At 40.0% G+C, this 25,115-nt stretch overlaps 2 protein-coding genes and 1 non-coding gene across 5 annotated transcripts in view; 1 reads left to right on the forward strand and 2 right to left on the reverse strand.

Moving 5' to 3' along the window:
• Window positions 1-1,512: 1,512 nt before the first annotated feature.
• Window positions 1,513-16,700, reverse strand: rpl5 (ribosomal protein L5). Its single transcript, XM_003220082.4, has 8 exons — window positions 16,544-16,700; window positions 13,563-13,632; window positions 13,350-13,465; window positions 10,539-10,673; window positions 9,381-9,583; window positions 5,812-5,989; window positions 4,725-4,813; window positions 1,513-1,671 (listed from the first exon to the last, which is right to left on the reverse strand). Exons 1-8 carry the CDS (start codon window positions 16,544-16,546, stop codon window positions 1,572-1,574), a joined length of 894 nt encoding a protein of 297 aa, XP_003220130.1. The 5' UTR covers window positions 16,547-16,700; the 3' UTR covers window positions 1,513-1,571.
• LOC134299076 (small nucleolar RNA SNORD21) lies at window positions 6,078-6,173 on the reverse strand. Its single transcript, XR_010006215.1, has one exon. It is a non-coding gene; the product is annotated as a small nucleolar RNA SNORD21 (small nucleolar RNA).
• A 4,542-nt stretch (window positions 16,701-21,242) lies between the features above and the next one.
• Window positions 21,243-25,115, forward strand: part of evi5 (ecotropic viral integration site 5) — a 99,131-nt gene continuing 95,258 nt past the window's right edge. For all 3 annotated transcript variants that reach the window (XM_008109238.3, XM_008109240.3, XM_008109241.3), the window contains exon 1: window positions 21,243-21,342. In XM_008109238.3, the coding sequence (XP_008107445.2) occupies window positions 21,307-21,342 (36 nt within the window). In that variant the 5' untranslated portion in view covers window positions 21,243-21,306. The remainder of the gene's footprint in view (window positions 21,343-25,115) is intronic.

Raw genomic sequence — 25,115 nt, forward strand, 5'->3', positions numbered from 1 at the left:
TTAATGATTCTGCTTGACAAAAATAAGTATTAAGTATAAAATTAACAGCGGTCCTTGATATCTGCTGGGATTTGGTTCAAGGATATCAAAATCTATGAATCCTCAAATCTCATTATTCCCAATGGCATAATACAAACGAGCACCTGAGATTCTGAAGATCTATGAAATAGTAGGAACCTATAGCAGGATTGTCAGCACCACAAAAACAAGATTTGACTTCTAGATTTCCCCCCCATATATTGAGTCGTGATTGGTTGTCTCCATGTATGCAGAATGCCAACTATACACAATTTCACCATATACCCCACTGGTAAAAATGCTGTACATTATATATCTTTGTTTCTTATGCACCCTTCTCCCTATATATATTGGCATTAAGATTCATAGAACTGCTTCCAATTCTGGAATTGAGGTACAGGTTGTTGGAACTAGGGGGCCTTTCCAGGCCCTTCAAACTCTACATTGTCCCATTTTGTCCATTACTGTAAGGTTCCAAAGCCATTCACTATCAGGAAATTAGCTGCACCTTCAGTATTATAAGCAGCACAAGAAAGGACTGCACTGAAGATTCCTCACTAATAGTATATAATACATTACAGTTCCACTTAGTCTGGTTAACTTCCCCCTTTTGGGAATTACCTTCGGGAAAGAAAGATGTTCCATGGGAGTAAAATACGTCCAGCCATTATTGTTTGTGCATTATAGTGAGAAAATGAATACGTAACATTACAGTGACTCCAGTATCTGGGAGAAGATTCCCCTTGTCAAATACATACTACAGAATTCCTTATGGCATCTCAACACAACCCTATAGATTTGTAATTAGAACGAGAGTAGCATGACAGACCACTTCTCTTGCCATCGGTGCTGTAAAAAATACTTTTGTTCACATGTACTCTATTTCCCCAATAGGCACGAGCCCATACCCACAGAAGCGTACTAGTTTCCAACTGACAGATCTTTTTAGATATTGGTTTGTAGATTAGGGATCGACAAACTAAGACCCATGGGCCAGATGCGTCCCTCCAAGGTCCTTTACCCAGCCCCTGCCTCAAACTTTACTCAGGGTCGCCCTAAGTTTGAAATGACATGAAGGCACTCAACAAAGGCCCTAATTAATTTGACTATCTCATCAGCCAAAAGCAGACCCACACTTCCCATTGAAATACTGGTTAGGTTGTTGGTTAAAATGGTTCATTTTAAATACTGTATTGTTCTTTCATGTATTCCACCACAAATAAGATATGCGCAATGTGCGTAGAAATTTTTTTCTTCTTCAAATCATAGTCTGGCCCCAACAGTCTGGTGGACTGTGAACCCTCTGTTTAAAAGGTTTGAGGATCCCTGTTTTAGATGAATGTCTGCAGGGCACTGCATTGGCACAAGGAAACTAACTCCATCATTACATTTGTAATTTTTACACAAGATGAAAGGGGGAGATGTGAGCCTAGAGTAGTTCACTTATCCAGAGCAGCTACAATTCACTGTCAGTAGAAGTCAAGGATGACAACATTGGTTCAATAAGTTTATTTTGTTTTCCAAAATCTTCATAGAAAATCAAGGAAGGCATCTTAACTATCAGCCACACGTTCCTGGGCCCGAAGGAAACTAGCCTTCTTCTGAGCCACACGGTCTTTCTTCTGGGCAAGGGACAACTTCGGACGATTCCACCTGCAAAATAAATTTGTGTTACTCTCACTGATGTACAGATCCTTTGTGGTAGTTAGCTTTTATTCACTTTTTAAAAACTAAAAGCGATACTCACAGCAGCTAATAAACATCCCTATGAATAATTATTTTTAAAATATATGCACAGATACTGATCACCTTAACATTTCAAGTTGTTAGATGACAAAGTGCTATTCTTTAAGTTAGCACCCTACTGCAATAGTATATGCACTAGCCTAGGAGGAGTCATCTGATGGAAGTTCTAAGCCAGTGGGTTCTCAACCAAGAACCCGGATGTTTTGGCCTTCAACTCCCAGAAATCCTAACAGCTGGTAAACTGGCTGGGATTTCTGGGAATTGTAGGCCAAATACCAGGGGATCTACAGGTTGGGAACCACTGCTGTATGGTAAAATGTCAAGATAGGCACACACACCCTTCTCAAAATTTGGTTTTTGGATGTTCACCTCCTTCAACAGATCTGAATCATAGCCATGTTCCATACTTTTGACTCTTCGTTCTTTCAACAATTGCTGCTGCTTTTTAATCCCCCATTTCAGTTGACTCAGCACCATCTAGTGTTTAATCTTGCATCTGCAAATTTTAGAAACCGGGGTTCCACTTTCCAACCTTTCCAACAGTGTTTCAATATGTAACCTGTTGGGTAAGTGGGAATTTGCTCTACCAAGAAGAATTTATTCATGAAAATATTGATTACCCAGCCCAACCACCCCAAATAACCTTCAAGGTGACAAATCAACAGTCTTGCTTAGTAAATCAGATAGGATGGCAATGCCTCAACCCTGCAAACACTAAAGGCTACTTGGTCCAAAAGTGGAGGGAGGCCTGGAGAGGTGGCTTGAACCTGATCACACACGAGGCCCCTTTCAACTCTATGGTCCTAAGACTCTCTATCCCATTATTCAAATGTCATTAGATGTAACAAGCTGAGATCAAACTGGCTAGTCTGTTCAAGAACTTTCACATTGACTTTGTCAATTCTTACTCTGGAACTTATAAACAACTCTGGGAATGCCTCCTAAATGTTCAAAAGGAAGATGCAAGGTAATTCACATATCATGATGTGATATCTAATGCATTCTAAAGCAAATAACACCTACTTGATCCAAATCCCAAATTCTCTAGGAACTGAACATTTCAGTAGAAAACAGCACAATATGAAGCAATAAGGTCTGACTGATAAGTGAAACAGCCTAAGAGTTGAACCAATGATTTTGTTACTGAATTAACTGCTTAAGAACTAGCATTAAACACATTTATTCACTTCACTGTATCAACAGATAACATTCTTTCAGACACATGGGAAAGGAAGTTGATGGGTCGTTACTGTTTTTATCTTTGAATTGGAGCAGAATCTTAAGAGTCACAGGCTGCATGCATCTTTTAAAGATTCAGCTCCATGAATAATTAAGGCCTGCAGTGACCCATCAGAGTCAAGCCATCCAGGACAGCCACAGGAGAGCCCTTGCAGTCTGGATGTAATCCTTGCTTGCCCCAGTTTTTAACATAGAAGGCGATTTTTGAACTTCATGCCATACTGCGCTTGGAAGTCTTAGTTCCTAACATAAGGCAAGGAGCATTTTCTTTCTGTGTCCCCCTAAGGCAGATTACATCATTTCCCATGTAAATATATTCAGAAGAGCCATTTTGGTCTCACAGGCACAGCACTTTTTGATAAATATATTCTGTAAGGAAATTTCTACTGCTTAAGGAGTTTTAACCCTGTCTTTCAAGTACACTGGCTTCACAGGATGGTTGAAAAGACTTCGGAAATGTGCACTTACAACACACATTATCCAAAAAATGTTAAGTACCGAATTATTATTATTATTATTATTATTATTATTATTATTATTATTATTATTATTATTATTACAGATGGGAATAAATGCTTCGATTTACAAAAAGGTAGCTAACAGAGATGAGGCCATATGTCTCCATGGAGAGGAGATGCCAAAGGTGTGAGACAAGAACTGATAAAGTTTTATCTCTAGTTGAATAGCCCTTCCTAGCCTCTGAAGCCAATTTTAACGCTCAAGCCAGTTCATTGAAATCTGGTCATTTCAGCTTTTAAAAGCCAAAACCAGAACTCTAAAACTTGGGCTTGGGAACGAACAGACAGCTAATGTACACAATAAACAGATGTAGTATGGCACAATTTCCCACAATCACTCTACCTACTACATTCAGTAACAACTTCCATTTCTGAACCAGCTACAAAGAAAACACTACAGAAATCAAGGCGTGCTCCTGGAGTCATCGACACAGAAGCATGGCTGCCATTGGCTTATATGGATGCTTTTTACCAACTTTAGATGTTGACATCTTCTAAAAAGATGATCTTGCCATAATTGTTGGTACATCTCAGTTAAAAATGCCAGCATCTTAAGTTGATAAAAAGCACCAATTACAGCCAATGGCGCCCATGTCCATGTCAATGATTGCAGGAGCACCTATAGAACCCCTTGCCTTCAGGGGAAATATGATCCCATTGAGGATTAGGTTTAAACCTCCAGTCAAAATAACAATTTCCAAATCCACAGTACTTTTTAATATCCATATTAAGCTTCAGTTTGTTAGTCTGTGAGGGTTTGCAGAACCCCTCTGGCAACTGAAATCACTCACAACAATCCATGAAAATAACAACTTCAATGTCTGGTTGCTACAGCTCAGCAAAATAGCTAATAAAAAACATGCGTGAAAACCCTGATATTTCTACCCTCCCTGCTCAAGTTCATTAAAGTTTGTATGCCAGCCTCCCAGGCGGTTTAAACCAGTTCTCATTATCGTTCTTTTCGCAAGCCAAGTCCTTTCTTATCAGTCTGCTGTCATGCTAGGCTTGCAGATGTCCAGGTGTGTGTGTGTGTGTGCGCGCGCGCATACATGTGTGTTTGTGTATCTGGCCCTAAAACTGGCATGGGTAAGCACTGATGTTCTACCAACAGCAGACAAATCCATGACATAGCCTTCACCCATTCCAGTATGGCTCCCAATTATCTTTCCTATATGTAGCATAAAAGAATGAAAGCCATCTCACCTCTTCTTTTTGACTTCCCTCTTGGGTTTCTTTTCATGGACTGGATTCTCGCGTATTGTAGCATGGGCTTTTTTGTACATTTCCTCCATCTGAGACAAGAATATTTAAAAATCAGTTTATATTTAATGTACAATATTGTCTGATTAATGTAAAAAAATTGGTGTAAAACTAATCAAAACAACGTAACAAGCAAAATGAAATTTTAACATTTTTAAAAACAAGAGACCTAAAATTAGATTAACTTAAAGCAAATTCACTTTATGCAACTGTTTAATTGGAAACTGAAATCACCCACTGATGGCATCATGCCACTTAGTCCTGCTGAAGCAAGCCAAGCTTGGTTACAGATCTGTCTGTGAGTTTTTTTCCTGCAATACTTTCATATGGCTATCAGCAATCTATAAATGTGAACTAGACTAAAAACTATCAAGGGGCATTTTTACAGGGATTCCAGGCTCTAAAGACAAATGGCTTAACACTATGAATCAATTTTCTCTGGAAAAGGCAAGAAGCAATTGCAATCACATTCAATATGCTAACAAATTATCGCTAACTAAAGTGCTAGGCCGGTTTAAGCAGTCTTGCAGATCAGTACTCCTTAGCCTTTTGTTCCTGTGTCCTGAAGGGCTAGTTGCTGGCTGGATTTAGCATTCATTACCTTCCAGATATAAGGAAGATACAAGGAATTCCACCGAGTTGTCTTGATCTATCTAAAAAATCCTTTCTGCAACCATTGCCCCCAACCCAAAACTACTATTAAAATTATTCATGAATTTGAGGAGTGGGAGCCCTTTCCATAGGAGAAGAATTTCCGCAGGAAAGAACAACACAGGAAATATTTGTCCACTGAACCAAGAAAGGAACTCCAAGAAACCAGGAAACTGATCACATTCTGAAGTATATTTGCAAATGAGGAGGTGTGAACAGTTAAGTCCTGTATAGATCATATGCTTACTGAACAACCGGGGTTTATGGATCTGCAAGATTCATAAGGTTTAGAAAATATAGACAAACTCCCAAGACTACTTGTTAGTATTTTTCCTATGAAACTATGTTGCAAACAGTAATGAATGAACCACCAACGTACCATGTCAGATGTCACGTTGTTCTTTATGTATTGAGAGAACTGTTTTTTATAAGCATCTTCATCCTCCTCCATCAAGTAGCGCATATAATCTGCAACGTTTTGACCCATGATGTGCTTGCGGTGGACTTCGGCATTGAATTCTTTGCTCTCCGAGTCATAACCAGGGAAGCGCTTGGTACTACGAAACAGGAGTGGAACATTACAGACCCTTTTGAGTAAATTCTGATACGATCTGGGGCAGACAGAGCTGGATTTCAAGAGCTTTAGCTACCATCAGTCCCGTCTTGAAACAGTGAGATGCATCATACACATGCCGAGGACCAACTACAGTATGTTCAGACAGTGAGATATCATCACATAGTAGCCCAATTGAAGACAAAAGGAAAAGGTGGGTTATTTGAGAATTCTAAGACTACTGCTTGTGGGGTAGCAGAAAAGCTAATCTACTATTCTGGATAATATTTGTCAAAATGTTCTGATAGTCAAAACAATATATGATTTAACAATAAAATATGGCAAATCACTGTACAACCAGATGCTCACAGAAAGCATCTTATTCACGCAAAAAGTTTCCTTTAATATAAATAAGTTCCAAGTTCACCATATGTGTTTATTAAAAGGAAAGTAAAATAAAGCTAAACACAGTAAAACTTGGTATATTGTGTTTCAGACATGATCAGATGCTTTCAGGCTATTTACAGTAACTCAGGGAAAAGCCCTTGAATTCAGATCACATAGCCAAACCAGCGGATAAAAGAAAGGGAAAATATTTTCTCATTTCTACAAAATAATAACAGTTTTAACAGTAAAACACTTCCCACAAAAGATTAAGCCCAACAGTTAGAAACCTAACTAAGCCAAGAAAACAGATGCCAATTTCGAAACAAATGTGCTAAACTGTAGGGGAAGCCTGATGCACTTTAGATAGTACTAGCTGTGCCCGGCCACGCGTTGCTGTGGCGAAGAATGGTGGTATGGGAAATAAAGTATTGAGAAATTGGTGGTAGTTAAGGTAAAGGGTAAACGTTTTCCCCAGACATTAAGTCCAGTCATGTCTGATTCTGGGGGTTGGTGCTCATCTCCATTTCTAAGCCGAAGTGCCAGCGTTGTCCGTAGACTCCTCCAAGGTCATGTGGGATGACTGCATGGAGCGACGTTACCTTCCCGCCGGCGCAGTACCTATTGATGCACTCACATTTACATGTTTTTGAACTTCTGGGTTGGCAGAAGCTGGGGCTAACAGTGGGGGCTCTCTCCGCTCCCCCAATTCAAACCTGCGGCCTTTCGGTCCAGAAGTTCAGCAGCTCAGCGCTTTAACATGCTGTGCCATCAGGGGATATTATTTCCTAAAGGTTGTGAATATACAATATTTCTGATTTTTTTTTGTTTGATTTTTGCCTGTTGGAGGCAAGTATGAATGCTGCAATTAGGAAAAATGATTAGGATGCAATGGCCTTGCAGATTTAAAGCCTAGCTGTTTCCTCCCTGAGTGATTTTTTTGTTGGGAGGTGTTAGCTGGCCCTGATTCTTTCCTGTCTGGAATTGCCTTGTTTTCAGAGTGGTGTTGTTTGCGATATTTTATGTACTTCTACTTTCTGTGGCCCTGAGAAAACAGAGGATTGGCCAGACTTTGATGATGAGAATACTTTGTTGGGAGGTGTTAGCTGGCCCTGATTGTTTCCTGTGTGGAATTCCCCTGTTTTCAGAGTGTTGTTCTTTATTTAGTGTTCTGATTTTAGAGATTGTATTGTTCTGTTTTATTATACCACATAAATTTTTATATATTCTGATTTTAGTGTTTTTGAATACTTGGAGCCAGATTGTATTCATTTTCACGGTTGACCGCAACACAATAATAATAATAATAATAATAATAATAATAATAATAATAATAATAATAATAGTAATGATAGTAATGATAGTAATAATAATGACTTTGGTAATACATAGTGCTTCACTGCCTTCTCAGCTTCCTTTCTGGAAGAATCCTTTCTTGGGAGGTGTTAGCTGGCCCTGATTGTTTCCTTTGTGGAATTTCCAATTTCCTTGCTTTATTTACTTTCTTTATTTCTTTATTACTGTCCTGGTTTTAGAGATTATATTGTTCTGCATTATTCTATCCTAGAAATTATTTCATATCAAAGTAGAATCTCACTTATCCAACATTCGCTTATACAATGTTCTGGATTATCCAACGCAGTCTGCCTTTTCATAATCAATGTTTTTGTAGTCAGTGTTTTAAATTCATTGTGATATTTTACTGGTAAATTTGTAAATACAGTACGGTAAAGTCTTACTTATCCAACATAAGTGGGCTGGCAAAATGTTGGATAAGCGAATATATTGGATAATAAGGAGGCGTTAAGGAAAAGCCTATTAAATATCAAATGAGGTTATGATTTTACAAATGAAACACCAAAACATCATGTTAGACAACAAATTTGGCAGAAAAAGTAGTTCAATACGCAGTAATGCTATGTAGTAATTACTGTATTTATTAATTTAGCACCAAAATATCATGATATATTGAAAACATTGACTACAAAAATGCGTTGGATAATCCAGAACGTTGGATAAGCGAGTGTTGGATAAGTGAGACTCTACTGTAATTACTACATAGCATTACTGCGCGTGGAACTACCTTTTCTGTCAAATTTGTTGTATAATATGATGTTTTGGTGCTTAATTTGTATAATGATTACCTAATTTGATGTTTAATCAGCTTTTCCTGAATCCCTTCTTATTATCCAATATATTTACTTATCCTGCTGGCCTGTTTATGTTGGATAAGTGAGAGTCTACTGTATATTGATAATCTTATATTATCTGCTCAGAACTGGATTATATGAGGCCCCTTCTACACAGCTGTATAAAATGCACACTGAAGTGGATTATATGGTAGTGTGGAGTCAAGATAATCCAGTGCAAAGCAGATAATATAAGATTATAAATGGGTTATATAGCTATGTGGAAGGGCCTTGAGTCTACACTGCCATATAATCCAGTGCAAATTAGATAATCTGTGGAAGAAGTCTAAGTGAGGCCTAAATTTGCCTGTCCCCTAACTGAAACCTGGCTGTCCCTTGGTTGCTAGGCAACGAAGTGGGCAGAGATTAGCCCTCTAAACTGGCAGCAATTGGATAAAAACAATTATTGCTCTCCCTCTAATTAGGACTTTATTTTTCTTTTCTTTTTGTTGTATCAACCCTAAGGCATGTGTGATGGGTTGTGTTGTCAAATTTCAAGGTTGGGGGGCCTGTAGTTTTGTTGCTTTGTCCACTGCCCTGATGCCATCACTCTTTTATATATATAGATAACAGAATCACAGTTGGAAGAGACCATAAGGGCCATCCAGTCTAACCTTCTGCCACAAAGGAACATAGAATCAAAGCACTCGCAATAGATGGCCATCTAGCCTCTGCTTAAAAACCTCAAGAGAAGGAACTCCACCACACTCCAATACTTTGCCCTACACAACATAGCTTGTTCTGAGACGTGTAGTTCAAAACTTAAAAGGACACCAGGTTGTCTACCCCAACTTCTATCAGTCTAGAAAACTGATACGTTACCTGTGTGGAATTGAGAGGCCGCCATCCACGGCTCCTTTTAGAGCACCAAAGACCTTGTTCCCAGTTGTAGTTCGAGCAAGACCAGCATCCAGGTAGCATGTAAAGGCACCAGGTTGCCCATCCACACTTTCAACATTATACTCATCACCGGTCACTTCAACTTGGCCTTCGTAGACCTTGTCAAGGCCAAATTTGTTGAGAAGCTGCAAATGAAGAATACACATTTAATTTACTCTATCAGACTTGAACAATGAGAACAGCATCTGAATGAAATGCCCCACAGGTCATATGAACTAAAGATCAGCAGTTTGTAATTTCCCTGTGAAGCACAGTTACAGGAACATTTCAAGAAAGGTATTATCTCATAAGCAATATACTCATAGGAATATTGATCAACTTGCCACATATACTCGAATATAAGCTGACCCAAATATAAGCCAAGGCACCTAATTTTACCACAAAAAAACTGAGAAAATGTATTGACTTGAGTATAATACAAGGGTCGGAAATGCAGCAGGTACTGATAATTTTCAAAAATAAAGATACCAATAGAATTACATTAATTGACGCATCAGTAGGTTGAAAGTTTTGGAATATTTACATAAACTGTAATTTAAGATAAGACTGTTCAACTTTGATTATCATATATACTTGAGTATAAGCCGACCCGAATATAAGCCGACCAGAACCCTCATTCGAGTATAGGCCGAAGAGGGCTTTTTCAGCCCTAAAAAGGGCTGAAGAACTTGGCTTATACTTGAGTATATACTGTAAATGTTTGTTTGTGGGTTTCTTTAAAATATTAGACTTACCAATTAAAAATCCTTTTTGCAAGAGTTAGTTATAGATGTATATCCTGTATTAATAGAACTGATACTTTGACTCTTGGCAGAAGCCCCAGGCTTTCAGCAGAAAGAAGTTCTACAGACTATGAGTAACCATTATCATATTCTCATCAAGGGAGGGACCAAGAAAGCCTTATCTTATGCCCTCTCAACATATGACCATGAAGACGGTGGAACAGAAAGAAACCCTTTTGATGAATCTCAAAAATCAGGCATACTCATATCAAGGTATACTATCTTTCAAATACATTGTCTCTCAACCTGTGTCCAAACAGGGAGGCAAAATGTATCCCAATCTTGCAGAAATACATACCCTGCGAGCCAGCAGCAAGCCCGTGCAATAGGCAGCAGCATAGTTGGTCAAGCCTACTTTCACACCATATTTTGGCAGCTCGTGAGCATATGCAGCACAGACAATCATGTCGCCTTCAATTCTGGCATATGCAATCTGGCAATGAAAATAAGTATTAGAGAAAGTCATCTAAGTGATTTATTGTCACATTGGATCCGATGAAAGAAAGCAGTACCTATACCTGAAATCCACCCAAAGCCAACTACTGTAGACTTTTTTTTCCCAAACTACAAGCTTCCCTTGACCACTCCAGTGTATGTAAATGTTACGTCTGTATGTGTTCTGCTCTGCTCAGCAAAAACAGCTTCCTTCCTGAATAAGAAAGAATTCTAAGATACTTCTGTTGGGAAATTTCTCGTTTCACCGGCTGAATACCCGCTTTGTCATCTAGCTCCTTTATACACTGTGAACGCATCAAATTAAAGTACATCTTCACAAAGGAGGTGCACATGAAGACGTGCTCAGCTTTGAAGGACCACTGGCCTGCTAAATGATAAACATTTGTAGGCAGTTGTGATTGCCTCAAATTATATTCAACTGGCTAAAAAAATGCTAGTGCAAGCATCAAGCAGGACGACCTAGCTTGCTACTCAAGTTTCTTCTTGGAGGTAGTTGATTCCTCAAAACCACATGACACACGCCTGATAGTTACCATATGTTTTACTAGACAAAGACAATGCTTTTCCAAAGCATTCCCATGAAGAAAAATGGAAATCCAATAGCAATACACATTTAGGTACATTCTGGTTTTCTTGTTGTAACATGTAACTTACAAGCACACTTTAAACCAGGCTACCAACTTGAATCTATCAGATACTTTGGACTTGACTTTCCAAGACCCAAAGCCAGTCAGGGATCAACTGGTGAGCATTTCTCTGGAATCTGACTTTTCTATCTAGCTGGCTGTTCTCCCTTCCACATCTTCCTCCACATCTAGTGGACTGTCAGTGAAGGGCCACGTTCAGTTGGGCTGACAGCTACAGGTACTTAATGCTGTTGAGATGTGAAAAACTGACAGCTCCATTCTTTCAGCTGACAGATAGAATTCTGCCAAAGATTTATTTATCATATGTGGTTTTCAAGAAAGAGGATCTTCAGTAGAGGGGTAAAGCAGTGGTTCTCAACTGGTGGGTCCCCAGGTGTTTTGGCCTACAACTCCCAGAAATCCCAGTCAGTTTACCAGCTGTTAGAATTTCTGAGAGATGAAGGCCAAAACATCTGGGGACCCACAGGTTAAGAACCACTGGGCTACAGGGTCATACTGAAGGGCTGCAGATCCCGGATTTTTTTTAAATTTTCTGTGACTCAAAATGTTCCCTGGAGTACTGCAAAGAGAGGGGAAAATTTCAGGCCCATGATAGGCCTTTTTCCCCAACAGCCCATCAAATTGTAGGGCATTTCCAGTAGGAAAAAGGCCTCTCCCTCTACATAAAACTTGATACACAAAAATGCAGCAAACTACTTTCTATAACTTGGATGGGGGTGGAGTGAAAACATTTGGGGACAAAATGGGGGGAGGCTAGATGCAGAACAAGGAGTAGGGTTTTCCCACCCCAATCTATAGCAAGCTATTGAACGCAACTGAAATTATTTTTAGAATTGTTGCATTCTTATCTCACATTGCCAAATATGTTTAATAAAGTGATCACTGGATAAAATGAAAAACTGATAGTTTTCAAGATCAATCACATCAATTAATTGAGGTAGTACTCAAATTTTGCGTTAGCCCTTACTGAATTTAGCAACACAATGCTTTAACACTAACTTTATAGGTTATTCCAAAGGTAGGCAACTTGTAGCCTTACAGATGTTTTGGACCATAAGTAGTAGACTATAACTAGATGAAAGGAAGAAGCAGTACTATTAAATAGGAAGTGTAGCCCAGGGTGCCTACCCCTATTTTGTTCAATGGAAATGTAAATTTGGAAAATTAACTATTAGCTCTTTTGAAAAATTGCAACTGTTAGTACTCATTTGCAAATGTGATTAATTAAATAAGATGGACAAATCTGCAAAGCATCCCGCTAAACATGGGTAGACACCATGTGGCCCTCCAGATTTCTCAGCCTGCAACTTTCTTAATCCCATACACTTAGCTATGTTGATTGGCCATGATGGGAGCCAAAGTCCAACATCTGTACATTCATACATTCTCTATACCTGCTCTAAAGGCATTCATGATTAGCAGACAGCAGCCTCAATCTGTACCACATATAACATCTAAGACAATTTGTCATCTATGTACATGTTTCTAGACCATTTCCATGCAAAACACAAATTAGGGGTGGATAATTAAAAAAACAGTTCTAAAAAGCCACATAAAGATTTGTAAAGGATTAATTTCAACTCCTTATTTCAACATTTTCCATTGGTTTGTTCTTTTAAATTAAAATATACAGATTGATTTGATATTGCATGCACATACACACACATCACTGAGAATGGGATCAATTTGGCTCCAATTCTTTACAAATGGCAAAAAACTGGGAAATCTGAATGTGTAAGAAAAAAAATCCACTCATTTCACTTTAATAACATTCTATACAAACCAAAAAGTTTGAGGTGGTTCAAAAATATTTTAAGCCTGTTCTAATGACAGAATGCTTATTCTAAAGGCTTTCCCCCCTGGAACGATATTAAAGATACTTTCACATATCGCTTACAATATCACTTCCCCAGAAACATAAGAGTACAGCCACAAAAACACAGGCTATCCTATTGTGTTGACTTTTTGCCAAACATTAAATAAAAAGAATGGGAAAGTAACTTTACCTGGCAAATGATATCTCTGTTGGTAACGCGTACAATCATCCTATATTTAGGAGTGTTGTACTTGTTTTTATCTTGAATTACCAAACGCTTACGAGCATAGTAATCAGTCTTTCCCTCTAGAAAAGAAAAGTGACAGGTCATGTATTCAGAAACTGCAGATACAAGCCTTCATCTATTTAATTCATTCAACATGCATAAAGAAAGTGAACATACCTCTCCTTCTTCGAAATTTGACCTGGTATCTCTTGAAGTAGGCCTTATTCTTAACAACTTTGACAAACCCCTTAAAACAAAAGGAATATAAAAGCATTAATATCAAAAGGTGTGAGAAAGTAGAAATGGCTAAGATATTAAAGATGTTGAAGGTTATAAAGGGACGGATGGAAAAGCTGCTTGAGAATTTCAATGTACAGGCAGTCCCCAAGTTACAAACAAGACTGGTTCAGTAAGTCTGTTCTTAAGTTTAATTCATACTTAAGTCAGAATAGGTACACTTTATAAGTGTAACTTCAGCCATATATATAAAGTTTTGGATCCCATGGCATTTGTTTTACTGTCTGTGCCCCTATTCAGAAGATTTCTTCTCACTTTCTGTCCCTGTGAAAATTGGATTTTGAAAAATTTGGCTTGTTGAGAAAACAAGGATTGATGAGAAAGGTTCAGTGGAGATACTTTTTCCCATGATAACTCTTTCAGGAATGAATTTCAGGAGTAAAAAAAATGCTTTGTGAGCCACCCTGCGTCTCTCTGGGAGATGGTGGTGGGGTATAAATAAAGATTATTATTATTATTATTATTTGATACACAACAAGATCAGCACATAGTAAACAAGACCATTATGATGGCTGTTGTATTGGATCACATGTCGGACACTTCCCAAGCATCTAAGACTGTGAGATGTATCGGCTAATAATACGTACATATTTGGGTAGAGTGGCCTTTTGCAGCTGACAGATGGTTGTTGTTGTTATGATTATTATAATTAATTTCCCCTCCTAGGAGTAGAACTCTCTCACTTCCTGTTGTCCTGCCCCCGTTCTTAACCATGAGTCATTTGTAAGTCAGATGTTTGTAATTTGGGGGCTGTGCCTGTATATTATGTTGGTAAGGAAATATTATTTCCATTTGGGGGGTACAAGTCACACATTTTGTGACATTTTTCTGCAGTTCTATTTGTCATTTTACCACAATATAGCAATAAGCACATGCAGTGAATAATTACAAATGGATCACATAAATTGTCTGTGATGGAAGTAAGTATAATTAGTACTAAGTTTTAGAAGTCCAAAGGGCTGTCCATTCACAAAGGATGAAGAACAAGTTTTTACTAATATTTTTTCCACCTTGTTCTGGCTTCCAAAACATTTCATCCTCCCACTTGAAAGAAAGTTTTAAGGTTGTCATATCACACCACAATTACTTTGCAACTATACGACAGACCCTCCCTCTTAAAATTTAGCACAATGCTGAAGACATTATTGCTGGCATGACTGGCATTTTGTTCTGGACAAGTCCACAACCTATTTAAATAAAGAAGAAACAATAACACTATGGAACATGATTTTTGTTCCTAGGTTATAAATGTCATTTCCTAATTGGTTCTTTCATAAAAACATGGAAAATGTTTTCTGGAACACATTTTGCCATGGTCTTTTAATGAGTATCTCATTGAGATATTCAACTTAGGGCCCTTCCAGACAGGCCCTCTATCCCAGGGTGTGATCCCAGGTTTTCTGTTTATCCCAGATTATGTGGCAATGTGGACTCTTATAATCCAGTTTAAAGAAGAAAACCTGGGAACAGATCCTGGGATACAGGGCCTGAATGGAAGGGTCCATAGTTGTGGCAGCCACAAAAATAAAGTTTCTGAATTATAACAACTACTTTCAAAGTAAATACCACACAAGTAAACAGGAAATAAGACTTTCAAATCAGGAACAGAAAAAGTTTTAAACTTTGTTGCATAGTGTAATCTATTATTTAAAAGAATCAGACACTGTCACATGTTTTACCAGGACTGAGCAAAGTTTGCTATTGGGACTGCAACTCCCATTCGCTTTGGCCAGCAATGTTTATGGTGCAGAATGGAGAACCGCAGTTCAATTACCTCTGTATGGCCAGATACTGCATCAAGCTAAATCCATCTTTGAAACTGAGAAAAGTAGCTGAACATATCCTTACTTCCTAATGGCCACCTACTTATGACAGATATACCTGAAAAGGCAATACGTTTAGCCCTCCATATCCATGTCTATGAAAATCCACAATTTTAAAATCTTTTTTAAAATCCCAAAAAAGCAAACCTGGATTTTCCCACTGCATATAACACACAATTTAATTATGTCATTGCATATAATGGGACTTGAGCATCCAAGGGAGGGGGGGGAGGAGTCTTGGAAGATAATAAGGGACCACTGTACTGTTTCCTGACAGGCTGTATTTATAGTAGGAGAATGCGTTAACTCCAAGAAATAAGTGTCAAACTGTCATGTGTGAAACAGTCCCCAAAATGGCTGGAAGAGACTGCCACTAAACAGATCAAGGCATTGGGAGAGTCCGCCGAGAGAAGAGAGACCTTGCTTGAGAGAATGTCCCAATTAGGAGTTCCTTGCCGTGCTCTTAGGTGCAGCTACACTGCAGAATTGATCCAGTTTGACGCCACGTTCACTGATATGGCTCAATGGTAAAGAATCATTGAAGTGTCCCAAGGCCTTTGGCCTTCCCTGCCGAAAAGTCATGGGACACATCTACATTGAAAAATGAATGCAGTCTGATATTACTTCCACTGCCATGTCTGAATGGTATAGAATAACTGGAATCTGAGTGTCACAAGGACTTTAGCCTTCCCTGCCAAAGAATGCAAACTACAAATCCCATGGTTCCGTGCCACTGAGCCGGGGCTATGAAGGTAGTGTCAAACTGCATTAATTCTACGTTGTAGATGTGGCCCCGAAAAGGCCTTTCTTCCCCTTCGAACCGTGAAAAAGGGCCCGGAAGAGTTGAGGCCACTGCCCCTTTCCTAGCAAGGCTAAGGCAGCCATTAGGCCACGCTGGAAGCTGCTTCCGCAGCCGGGCCTTCTTCCCAATCCGAAGCCATCCGGCCTCCTGGGGGCGAGCGAAGGGGCCGCCGGGCTCCAGGGAAATGCCCCCGGTCCCTCCCCGTCCCCCGCGGCCCGTTTGGGACGGGTACTAACCATGGTTCTCGGTTCTGTCCCCTTTCGCTTTAGGCCCGGGGCCGATCAGCGAAACGTCCGCCGCCCGTAACACTGGGGGAAAAGGCCGAGGCCCGCGCGCATGCGCAACTCGTCACACGGCATCAGAGGCGGAGTCTGTGGCGACTGCAGCAAGAGGGACTCCGACGGAACAGGAGGCTGCCCTCTGGAGGCTGGGAGGGCGCCTGGTGACGTCATTATCAAAATGCATCGTCGCCCCCGAGGTGGGGCAGAAAATGTGACGTCATTTCTGCCCAGCTGGGAATCAGAGTGGCATTTCCTAGCGGTGTTCAATTGGTTGAGGGTCCACCTGTTCCCCAGCAATGAGCTCTAGCAGTTAAAGCGGTATCAAACTGCATTCATTCTACCGTGTAGATCAGGCATGGGCAAACTTCGGCCCTCCAACTCCCACAATTCCTAACAGCTGGTTCAAGAGCACTTGATAAACCCACCTATTATTTGAGAACGCAGGAATGTTGGACCACTCTAACAACCACCATGCCAGACTACACAGAGAAGCCATTGAAATCCACAGACGTGGACAATTTCAAAAGAAAGGAGAAAACCATGAAAATGAACAAAATCTGGCTACCAGTATTTAAAAAAAACCCTCTAAAATCAAGAGAGTAAATAAAGAACAACACTCAGAAAACGGGAATTCCAGACAAGAAACAATCAGGGCCAGCTAACACCTCCCAACAAAGGATTCCCCCAGGCAGGAAGCAGCCAGGCTTTGAAGCTGAAAGGCTATTCAATGCTAATCAAGCTGGCCAATTGGAACATTCACACTTGGATAAGGTAGACAAGAGTTCTTGACTAATTTGCAACAGAGATCACAACCTCTGAGGATGCCTGCCATAGATGTGGACGAAACATCAGGAGAGAATGCTTCTGGAACATGGCCATACTGTCCGAAAAAACTTACAGCAACCCAGCCAGTAGGCTGTTAGGAATAGTGGGAGCTGGAATACAAAACATCTGGAGGGCCAAAGTTTGCCCATGCCTAGTGTAGATGTATCCTGAGATCACACCCATCAGCATCATCCAGACTGCAAAAATTAATGCAGATTGGCACCTTCCATTGTCCTCACTCACTGCTATGGAATCTTGGGATCTACGGTTTGGGTAGGCCTCAGCATTCTTTGGCAGAGATGGCTAAGGACCTAGGAAAACTACAGCTTGCTTGATTCAACAGCAGTGAAAGTGGTGTCAAACTTCATTATATTTTCCCCAATATATATGGAGAGAGGCGGGATATAAATTGAGTAAATAAATATAAATAATAATAACACCAGAAATCTATATTACAACAAAATAATATACATTCAAAAATATAGGAGAGGAAAGGGAAAAAAAACAAGAAAAAATTATTATTCTACCAACACGTATCTAATACATAATCTCACTAACGTTGGTAAAAGCCATAAGGTAAAGGTAAAGGTTTCCCCTGATGTTAAGTCCAGTCATGTCTGACTCTGGGGGTTGGTGCTCATCTCCATTTCTAAGCCGAAAAGCCGCCGTTGTCTGTAGACACCTCCAAGGTCATGTGGCCGGCATGACTGCATGGAACACCGTTACCTTCCCGCTGGAGCGGTACCTATTGATCTACTCACATTGGCATGTTTTTGAACTGCTAGGTTGGCAGAAGCTAGAGCTAACAGCGGGCGCTCACTCCGCTCCAGGGATTTGAACCTGGGACCTTTCGGTCTGCAAGTTCAGCAGCTCAGTGCTTTAACACACTTCGCCACTGGGGTTCGTGGTAAAAGCCATAACCACAGCTTAATTATATCATTAGAGTTTGTCTTTCTTGCAATATTTATGTATTTTTCCAGCCTTCACAAAGTCTACATCTGGCATACCAGTATCTTTAGAAGCCACATTAACTGCATTGATTTTGCACTATAGATGCAGCCCCGATGGGCAGCACTGATTAGGATTTAAGAGCACAGATTAAGAAATGTCCTTACACACTTGCTTATTAATACAGAGATGACGGAAGGTGTTATAGGTTGAGTATCCCTTATCCAAAATGCTTGTGACAAAAAGGTTTTTGAATTTTGGAAGAAACTGTATTTGTTTTGTGTAATTGTGTTTCATTGACTTTATGATGATTTATTTTATGATTGATTGTATGTTGCCCATTTGCTTTGTTTATTATTTCATGTTGTTAGCTACCCTGAGTCCCCACGGGGAGAGGGGGCAGGATACAAATAAAGTTTTGATTAATTTGCATGTACAGTGGAACCTTGATTTAAGAGTGTCCCAACTTAAGAGTGTTTGGGGTTAAGAGCCATTCCATATCTATGCTCATTTATACATTATTTGTTATTCATAAAGCTCATTTTTTATTTAAAAACACGCAACAAAAGAAATTAGGGATGGTTCAGTGGCGAATGGATTAATGCCATTTCAATGGTTAAATTCGCTTTGAGATAAGAACAATTTGAATTAAGAGCTCAGCCACAGTATGAATTCAACTTTTCTCCTGGTCATTACCTGCTTACAAAAGACTCCATCACTCATCATCTGTGACCCATAAAACTGGCTATGCAAGCAACAACAGGCCTTGGAGTCAGGCCACCTGTTCTTTGTGCAGCCACATGAACATATGAAAAGACTTCTATCACCTGGCATTTTCTTCCCTGATATTGGGATGACTTGAGCCGCTTTCCACAATGACATTTCCCCTTTTCCCAATCACGGATCCTGTAATCTCATCACTTTGGACAATATGCTGCTTTGAAACACAATGGACACTGGTGCAGAGTTGCCAGACCCACGTGGTCAGGGCTCATAAAGACAATCATTACAGCAATAGAACTCATGGGACCTGAGGGCCCCTCTTTGTTGGGACACTGTTATCCATTCAGAAAACTATGTCTTCTTTGTCTGATACCATTTCCCGGGCCCTTGCCAATCATTGGAGAGCAGGAATCTACATTGGAAGCGAGGAACGCTCTTTGATTGGTCAGCAGGACCGCCATCTCGCCTCCTGGAGGGAATCCCTCCCAGCTGTTTATGATGTCGGGGCGGCTCTGCCAATCAGGGCAAAGCCAGCCCCCCCGGGGGCAGGACGGGCGCGGGAAAAACAAAAGGTTAAACTATATAAAACATCAGGTTTTTTTAATTATTGCCAAGGATCTCAGCTTTCTTCTGCGGCTTCCTGCAAGCTGGCATGCATTTCAACAGATTTGAATAAATTACCTTGGTGCCTTCTTCAACTTGGTGAGATTTCTTGATTGGGAACATTGGGTTAGCTTCTTTGTCTCACCAGGCACACGCATCCACAGGCGGCCTGCTCCCGGTACCTGCCACCCGCTTAACAAGACTCGGTATCTGCGCTTTGGGTTTTGCTATCCGCGACCTGGATCTCACTAACCACAACTGCTTTAAATTGCTCTAATGCAATTTCCATTGTAGGGGCAGAAACAAGAACTGCATACAGGTCTGTTTGGGGTGGAATATTAGCCTGATGCAGAAGAGGACCCTACATCTTTGGCCCCATATACACGGCCATTTAATCCAGTTTAAAGTAGATAATCTAGATTCAGAAACTGGATTATATGGCCGTGTAGATGGGGCCTTTAATAGGAGTGCAGAAGAAGATACTTCAGCAGTTGCTGCTTGTAGGATAAGCAACATCTGCTAACACTTTCCTCAATCTACCTCACTATTAAAGACACAGAATCCTGTTCGCTTTGGCAAATGGCCATCCTACAGTAAGGGAATACCATCTGACCCATAATCCCTTAAGAATCACACATCAGGCTATCACATTTTGTCCAACTAAAAAGCAAAAAGATCACACAAGAAAGCAGTCAAATATCTACTTAGTTGTTGTTGTATACCTTCAAGCCATTTCTGAATTGTAGCAACCCTAAGGCAAACCTATCACAGAGTTTACTTGGCAAGATTTAATCAGAGGAAGTTTCCCATTACCATTTTCTAGGGCTGAGAAAGTGTGACTTGCCTAAAGTTACCCAGAGGGTTCCCATAGCAGAACTGTAATTTCAATCCTAACCCACACTCAAACTACTGTACTACACTACCTCATATATATATCTTTTTACACCTGTCTATTTAAAACAACATTTAGAGGAATTTATTCACAAACTAACATTTTTCATCTCCATGCGGGGACATGAGAGAAGCCTCCCACACAAGCATGGCAAAAACATCAAATATCCAAGCATCCCCTGGGCAACGTCCTTGCAGACGGCCAATTCTCTCACACCAGAAGTGACTTGCAGTTTCTCAAGTTGTTCCTGACACAAAAAAAGTCTCATAATCAGGGCTACAATAACATTCAGATGCCATTCTGGTCATCTTATATGCATAGATCAGGAGGGAATGCCACCAAGTCACTTGTCTCAAGCACCAACATTTCCTAAAAGAAGCGGGTGTTAGATATAATGACAATGTTGCAAGAATAAGTGTGCATCCACACTGTAGAATTAATTCTGGGAATTGCAATTTTACAAGGTCTTTAACCTCCTCTGCCAAAGAGGGCTGGTGCCTCACCAAACTACAAGTCCCAGGGCTCCATACCATTGAGCCATGGCAGTCAAAGTGATGTCAAACTGCATTCATTCTGTAGTATAGCAGCACCTCTAGTCAAAATCACTAGCTCCGCCTCTTTAGGGTAACTATAAATGTAAGTCAGATCCCGTTTACTCTTGTGTGTTTTGTTTTTTAAAAGGACTGTAGGTTTCATTCCCTAGCCCAGAGAAAAGCTTGTCTCTAGAATGGGTACTATCTCCAGGCGCCGGAGTTTAAAGGAGGTAAATACATCAATTTTCTTAATAATAACTTTCCTTGCTGAAGCCTTTAGCTTGAAATGGAGAGTTCCTCCACTAGTGTTACAGCTGCCAGACAGAAATGGCAACACTAATTCTAAAACTGTATAAAATCATCTGTAGTGGTAAAAAAAAATACATTCACTGCTGATACTAATATTGGCATAACTTTAAACTTATTTGTCTTGTGAAAAATTGGGTCTGAATGGAAAATCGCCTACATAGGTTTACATACAGTAGAGTCTCGCCTATCCAACCTTCACTCATCCAACATTCTGTATTATCCAACGTAGTTTGTGTCCTGCCTGGATCCACAGCTGTTTCTCTACGCAGCGGGCCAACATGCCCAACAACAACACAAGTGCAGCCATGCTCCCAAACAGGATTTGTTGTAAAACATGATGTTTTGGTGCTTGATTTGTAAAATCATAACGTAATTTGATGTTTAATAGGTTTTTCCTTACTCCTTCTTTATTATCCAAAATTTTTGCTTATCCAACGTTCTGCCGGCCTATTTATGTTGGATAAGCGAGACTCTACTGTTATAGATATTGTTAATCTTCAGTGTCACTTTGTGTAACCTAAATAGTAGAGATGCTTAGAATAAATATCTTCTGTTGTTGTCTGCCAGTACTTAAGTTGTCCTTAGGCCTTTCTATTGTGTACTTATCTGGTGGTGGAGTGAAAGAACACTACAGAGCTTTCTTAAAATAATCAAGAATGACAGTGTTTTGGCAGAGGAGAGAACCTAGTTTATATTGTCACAGTTGGTCACATGGTACACAGTATCTTAAATGGAAATATTTAAACTCTCTTGAAGTGGAACAATTTTTAGCAGTTAACAACAAGAAGCATGTTTTCAGGCTTTTAGTAAAAACGATTGTCTTAATCAAATCTCTTTATTAAGTAAAAGTTCTTTTAAAAATGTAATTTTTCCAGCCCTTGCTTTTCATCAATACATGTATTGAACTGAAAACAAACAACTACCATTTGAGCGTGCCATTTAATCACAAAAGGCATTGCATTTGAAGCAAAACCTCTTGTAGTTGGTTTCTTGCTGCAGTTATATTTGTTATTTCCAGCTCAAGGCAAACCTAAGGTTAATGTATTATGGTGGGATTTGTTCAGAGGAACTTTGCCTTCTTCTGAGGCTGAGAGAATGTGACTTATCCAAAGTCGCCCAGCAGGTTTGCATAGCTGAGAAGGGATTCAAACCCTGTTTTCCAGAGTTTGGTCAATGCTTAAAGTACTATGCCAGAACCAAAACGGCTTTGTAACTATATGTGCTTTCAATTGAAGTTGCATTTTAATAGATTTGGTGCTCCTATGTTTTTAACAACAACTTAGTGAAACCATTAGCAAGGGGTCATATTTTGGAAACTTTACCTTCTGATTTTTGTAGACCAGGTATTGCAAAACTTGGCCATTGAGATGTTTTGGATGAAAATTCAGTTACCTTTGCCTGTGTTGTGTGGGTCTTTAGACCAAAGTATCTGGAGGACAAAAGGGATCCCACATCTGTGCTGTAAATCAAGCTACTGTTAAAGGGACATGAGTACACTATTCGTCTTCCACACTTGACAACCCTCTATATAAAGCATGTGTGTGCTCTGATTATGATCAATTCTTATTGAGTAGCCACCTAGAGTTGATTGATTTGCTTAAAGTTTGCATTACTAAGACATTAATCAGATATAATAGTCTCTAGATAAAGCACTCTGCTTGTAGCTTAAACAACAGAAAGACTAGTAGTACCCTGAAGACTAATAAATGTATTATGGCATAGGTTTTTATGAGCTAGGACCGAATTATCTTGATGCATCTGATCCAAGTGGATAGCAGCTCATGAAAGTGTGTATCTCAGATAAAACCCCCAACATCGTTACTTCTCACCTGCTACTATTTATCGTATCAGAAGCGAACCAAGGGTACAAGTTGTAATGTATTTGAAAACACAATGTTAAAAAACAACAACTTGGCATTATACTAAATGTACTTTGACCAGTAGCTGGCCACTTGGAGTGTCTCTGGTGTTGCTGTAAGAAGGTCCTCCATTGTTCATGTGGCAGGGCTCAGGCTGCATTGTAATAGGTGGTCTGTGGTTTGCTCTTCTCCACACTCACATGTTGTGGACTCCACTTTGTAGCCCCATTTTTTAAGGTCATGGTGCCAGAGCGCAGTCTGTTCAGCGCCTTCTGAGTCACCCAGTCTACTGTGTGCCCAGGAGTCTTTCATCCGGTGTCAGCCACTGATTGAGGTTCCAGGTTTTAGCCTGCCACTTTTGGAGTCTCACTTGCTGAGGTGTTCCTGCGAGTATCTCTGTAGATCTTAGAAAACTATTTCTTGGTTTAACGCGTTGGCATGCTGGCTGATATCCGAACAGGGCATGGGCCGGGGATGTCAATGCCTTGGTCCTTTCATTGCTGGCTACTGCTGAAATGAAGCTAAGACTGGCTTGTCAGTTCCTAATTTTGAAAAAAGATTTAGCTGTGGCACCTTCCTCGTTATCATCATCGCCATCAGCATAGGGCTATTTGGATAATATTCTGAAGTTAGGACTATAAGGCTATTTGGATAATATTCTGAAGTTAAGAATATGATTAATTAGAATGGGATATTCAGGTTATTAGAATCTGGAACTTCTTGTTTTCTCTTTAGGTAGCAAACTATGAATTAAAGCAAAAAAAAGATTCCATTTTGTAAGAGAGAAACTTATGCTACTGCTGTAAACGCAAGCAAAAGTTGTTGGATGAGAATCCTGTAAAAGCCTTTGTTATAGAGTCAGTAATAACTGCTTGCAGATTTTATGTAGATATTACTGTTTGCGTATCACACAAAAACTAGATGCCGAAGCCAATGTGTTTCCGGCAACCTGGCGCTACTACTCTAATAAAATTGAAAGTGTGAGCCAAATGTCATTACAAAAGCAAGTTTGTGCTTCATTTAGTGTCACAATGGAACAAATTCAGATACCACTGGAAAACAGCAATGTTACAGGGTGGAGCTACTGAAAGTGGTGGTCCGTAGGCCAGTACCAGCCTACAAGCCTAAACTATTTGTCCATGGAGTTTCCTGGAAAGAAGAAATTTTTTAGGCAATGGGCACAAAAATCCCTTATATCAGATAGCATAAGAAGTACTGTTTTAGAATATTCTTCCATTGAGAATATGTGGTTTACCTTGTATAGTGTCTATATTTCTTTAGAGCAGATTCATTCAGATTTTATTTTTTTAATTAGATGGGGGGGGGGGGGGGCGGAGCAAGAGTAAGAGAGAATGTAGCAGGGGCCTCTGGTGGTGCAGCAAGTTAAACCGCTGAGCTGCTGAACTTGCTGACCGAACGGTTGGCGGTTCAGATCTGGGATGGAGGGTGAGCTCCTGCTATTAGCCCCAGCTTCTGCCAACCTAGTAGTTCAGAAACATGCAAATGTGAGTAGGTCAATAGGTACCGCTCCAGCGGGAAGGTAACGACGCTCCATGCAGTCATGCCAGCCGGCCACATGACTTTGGAGGTGTCTCCGGACAATGCCAACTCTTCGGCTTAGAAATGGAGATGAGCACCACCCCCCAGAGGCGGAAAACCTTTACCTTTACTACCAGATTTTGTGATGCGCTGGTCAAAATAAATGTACCCATATGTCTAGTTAAAGAAAACAGCTGGCAAATAATGAGGTTAAATTCCATATTCAGAAAAAGGTCTGTAAGCAAATTTTGTTGTAGAAGTTATTTCCTCTGTACACATGTTTGGATTCTGGACTG

Source organism: Anolis carolinensis, chromosome 4 (genome assembly GCF_035594765.1).
Source record: "Anolis carolinensis isolate JA03-04 chromosome 4, rAnoCar3.1.pri, whole genome shotgun sequence".
In the NCBI taxonomy this organism is placed as follows: Eukaryota; Metazoa; Chordata; class Lepidosauria; order Squamata; family Dactyloidae; genus Anolis; species Anolis carolinensis.